The 4,864-nt window shown below is 35.5% G+C and overlaps 1 protein-coding gene across 1 annotated transcript; it reads right to left on the bottom strand.

Moving 5' to 3' along the window:
• Positions 1-3,925: 3,925 nt before the first annotated feature.
• Positions 3,926-4,581, bottom strand: LOC149180148 (abscisic stress-ripening protein 3-like). The gene is made up of 2 exons (XM_089418127.1): positions 4,263-4,581; positions 3,926-4,147 (listed from the first exon to the last, which is right to left on the bottom strand). The coding sequence occupies exons 1-2, from the start codon at positions 4,443-4,445 to the stop codon at positions 3,965-3,967; spliced, it is 366 nt and encodes a 121-aa protein (XP_089274253.1). The 5' UTR covers positions 4,446-4,581; the 3' UTR covers positions 3,926-3,964.
• Between the last annotated feature and the right edge of the window lie 283 nt (positions 4,582-4,864).

Consider the following 4,864-nt stretch of genomic DNA (forward strand, 5'->3'; position numbering starts at 1 on the left):
TTTCAATAGAAAGAGAGATAATGGTGCATGAGTGGGAAAAATAGAATGAGTGTGTGCATAAAAGGCAAAAACCATCCTTTTTGTGAGCTAACCATTTCTCGTGAAACCAAGTTATTAAGCCCCAAATCAACGCCCTAAATTTGCATAAGGAAGTCATTGAAGTTGTTGCATGAGGGGTTTATAATTTTGTTGCAAATCTCAACACCCAGAAGAAGCATGAGGGAGGGGAGTAGCTCAGGAACTATCATAGTGAAGGGACTCACTCTAGTGCTATGGAAACTATCAACATAACACCTAGAGGTTGTAGAGACCCTAGACTTAGTGAGAAAGGAACCCTTGTTGGACTCATACCTATGAGATGGTTTTCCATTTGACCATAAGTGTTTGAGTGCTACTGAATTCATCCTAGTCACTCTTAGGGTCTGGATAGTGGGTGGCTAGTTGTGGAAAGAACGAGTGCAATTGAGCCTACAGTTAGGTGGAAAAGTTCTCATCCTTAACTAATTTGTTCGAAGTTTCCCATGTTTAGATTAGTTTTATTGACTTTTTCAACCTTTTTAAAATTCCATTTAATTTAAGAAATTATATATGAAACTGGATGTATTAAGATGTGATTTTGTTGAAATGTATGATAAATAAAATGCATGTAAGTCATATGCAATTATGTTTCTACAAAAGCAATGGAAATTTGTTTTCGTTCTTAGGATCTTAGTGATGTTTTCTGTGCATGTTGTCCATGACTTTAATTTTCATGTAGATCCCTTTGTAAGCCCCTATTTATGGATCTTATGCTTGAAATTTGATATGATTTACCCTTAGGTGTAGCAACCCTTAGGAATTTTCAAGCTATAGGTGTCAAGTAACTTCACTCTAAAGAACAACCGTGTTATTAGACTTGAACTTACTTAAAAAGGGAACTTGTGCATGTGAATTTGTTATCTACATTTATTGGTTTATTGTATTCTTGAATTCCATGCCTATAGTCCCATAGTATGTTCATCTTAGATGGCAGTGATACCTTGCCTTTCTTTCTATTAAAAAACTATGAAATTAGATATGTAATGGATCTAGAATGGATCAATTAGATGGCTAAGATCATGATTTGAACCCATGAATAAAATACTTTGTGATTGTAATCTTAGAAGGGGTAGACCTAGGGGTGGTATTACATATGAGTTGTAGCATGAAGGTTACAACTCTATATAGGAATTGGTTGAAGTAGTAAAATATGTGTATTTAAAGGAGAAGTTTCTAGGGTCTTTAGATCTTGGTTAATTATCCCAATCTCCACAAAATATCTAAATGGACAAATAATTATATTCCTTTATGAGTATATACATCTAGTCCTATAGATTTGGGATTCTATGTCTGAAATATTGAGGAAATACAACCACTTATTTTGAGTACGAGGCTCATAGGTTGGCCTAAAGTATTATTTCTAGGATCGATTGCAGTTAATTGGATTGATAAGGTGTGATTGTGTATTAATTATAAATATGTTTCTAAGGATAACAAAGACTTACTATTTATGCTATATTATGAGAATGTCATTTTCCCTACAATTCCTATGAATAAAATGAATTCTTGTAGACTGAGATTTTATCGTGGGAAGCATTGTATGGGTTAAATGGCATCGGGAATCCTTCTCACCATGATAGATGTTATGAAAGTTGTATGCTTACCTAATATTATTTTATGTTCAAAATTGATATGGAGTATTTATGAGGTTGTTGCCAAGCCCTTCATAATTTAAATGGGTATGTTGGATGGTACATATTACTTAGTTGAGAATACATGTAAACATAACTAGATGGTCATGTCTTTTTCCATGATACATGATTAATTATTGCTGGGTATAAGAGGACTTATAAATCCTTTGAAGCTATAGGGTCAAATTGTAATATTAATTAGAGTGACTTGTTAATAAAATATAATACTTAAGATGGAGTTCTTGGATCTTGGAATCCCTAGCATCCTAGAATAGTTTTAGAAGGGTGCACTTATATTTATTGATGCTCAAAATCCTTGGATGGATAGCCAACCTTCTTGAGAAAAGAATGGTACGAGCTTAGCCTCTTACTAGTAGTCCATTACACTCGATCAAGTTTAAGTTTAAGGATTTATATTTCTCTTGATTCTTTGCAAGAAGTCAAGGGGAGTGTTAAAGAAGCGCATTTACACTATGGAGAACACTTAGAAAAAAATATAAGAGTTTGTAAGAGTTTTGGAGGCATTAGAGGCAATTTTGTGCATATTGCATGACATTTGTTTACATGTGATACTTCCTATAGTACATAAAAATAAACTTCATGTGACATAGTGTAAGTTGCAACAAAGTTAGAGGGAATGTGAGAAGGTTTGGTTGGAGGTCGCAATGGAGAAAAGTGTGAGTTGTGTGATGTATCACACCACAAAATTTTGTGGTCCAATACATCTCACCCACAAAATATTGTGCACACATGACGTGAGGCCATGGCCAAAGGAAAATTAAGATCATGGTGGAAAAGGTTAGACAAATGAATGATTTATTGCATGAAGCAACTTTTTGGCAATGCAACGTATCTCATCCACAAAAAAATAGGATGTGATATATCATGTTGGAGAAAGAGTCTAGGGACATCATAAAAAGAAAATGGACATGGAGGAATGGACATATTGTATGGAGAAGTAGTTTGAGGATGTGACGCATCACATCCATAAAATGCTTCGATGCGATATGTTGCATCATCAAAATTTTCGAGGATGTTATAAGGGGAACGGGAAGAACATAGTAGAAAAAGGAGAGGAAGGATGAAGATGGGAAGAGATGGAGAAAGGTAAGGAAGAGAAAAAGGGATGGATATATAAAGGGGAATGAAATGGACAAGGAGAAGAGAAGAGTTAAAAGTTGGAAAAAAGAAAAGAGAAAACATGCAATGTGACATATCACACATTGAAAATCTTTCCGTGATATGTTGCATGATTCAAAGTTTTATAAGTGCAATAGGGAGAGAAGAATTTGTTGTTGAATAGGAAAAGATGTTTCCACCTTTGATATGATAAAATCATTGGGCATTGCTGGCTCGAAACGTGTCCTGACGATGAGCCACACTTGCTGGCTCGAAACGCGTCGACAAAGGTCTTTTTATATGTGATTTACGCCGAAGCTCTTCTTATAATCATTGGGTATTATTATAAAAAATTTGTAAGGGCACTAGACAACACATTGAAAAGTTTTCCCCTATGCAATAAGCCAAAAGGAAGATATTTTTTCCTAGGTAAATATGAAGTTAATGGGTGACCATACAAGGTATGATGTGGAACTTTAAAAATGACAAACAATTTCTCCTCTACATATGATGAAATGGCTGAGATAAAACTCTGGATTTTAAAAAAAAAAAGGATAATTTCATATTCAAAACTCAAAATTGAGCAAAAATACAATTATTGAAAAGTCCAAGTTCAAAATTGATTAAAAATATAATAGTTAGAAAGTTAACCAAAAAATTAACCCACTGGGTTAATAACAGTGATTAAAGATTAAATATATTAAAAATATAACACGGGCCATACACATATAACACTTCTCTTTAATTTTGAGAAATATCCAAAAACAAATATGGGGCTTAAGACTTGCCTTAATGGTGCTCTAATATCCGTAGCAACACTAATAACAATTAATTATTCATAACACAATCTATATAAAAATCTTCAACCATCATTATCCACAATGCAATTTATATATAAATAGATATAATATCAGTACAAAACGATCCGATGAGATCGGATCTGAACGAGTCTGATAGGAAATGATAGCAAAAGTAAAAAAGATAGAACACGAAGCGACTTGGGTATCGGTTGACTTACACTTATCTTAATGCAATATCAACAACAATAACAAAGCCATAACAATTCCAACTAACAAAGGAAAGGAAAGGGCAGAACATTATTTTAAATGTATAATGATGAGAGGTAACAGGCAGAGCTAGAAGAGGTGGTGATTTTTTTTGCCCTCTGCTTCCTTTTCTTCTTTTTTGGATTCTTTCACATCGTGATGCTCGTGTAAGACGTAACCCCCTTCTGCCGTTGCACCAGCTGCAGCAGCCTCCTCCTCGATCTTGTGCCTGTGGGCGTGCTCTGGATCCTTCTTCTCTTCGTGCTTCTCGTGCTGCAAATTATAATAGCAACAATTTATCAGATCTCACTACACACTATCAGAACATAACATAACATGATATATTATTCTAAATAATAAAAAGAGAGAGATGTTAAGTAGATAGTACCAGTGCAAAGCCTCCGGTGGCCGCAGCTCCTAATCCACCCGTTTCCTCCAGATGCTTGTGATGCTTCTCCTCCTTTTTTGCCTTCTCATCAGACTTAACATTCCCCTCATCACGAACATCTGCGCTCTCACCATCTTTCTTTTGGTGGTGGAACAGATGGTGGTGCTGTTTCTCCTCAGACATTCTGTGCGCCCAAACAGAAATTTGATCAAAGTGATACTCACAATTCTCAGAAATATGAATACTAATGGCTAGGTATACGGATGAGATAGTTGGTGCCTTGTTTATATAGATCAAATTGGAAGTTGAAGAAAGGTTATACATACTATAATAATATGTGGTTTATTTTATAAACATTTTTCACTACACAATATCGCCTTTGGATGTTAACAGCGCCTGGAAACCGCGTTCATCGGCAAGTTGATGATATTGGGCGGTGCCTCCGGTGCAATGATCAACTCCAGACTTTTTCATTTTTGCGCAACTTTGATGTTCTATTTCTCCTAAGGTCGGTTTAATCGAACACTGCGCGCGCCATTGATGGTGATTGGGCGAGGAGCTGTCCCGGTTGAAAGTGAATGCACAGAGACTCAAATGTGGAG

This window comes from Pinus tabuliformis, chromosome 3_2 (genome assembly GCF_031772625.1).
Source record: "Pinus tabuliformis cultivar Carrire ecotype Pingquan chromosome 3_2, CPIR1, whole genome shotgun sequence".
Taxonomy (NCBI): Eukaryota; Viridiplantae; Streptophyta; class Pinopsida; order Pinales; family Pinaceae; genus Pinus; species Pinus tabuliformis.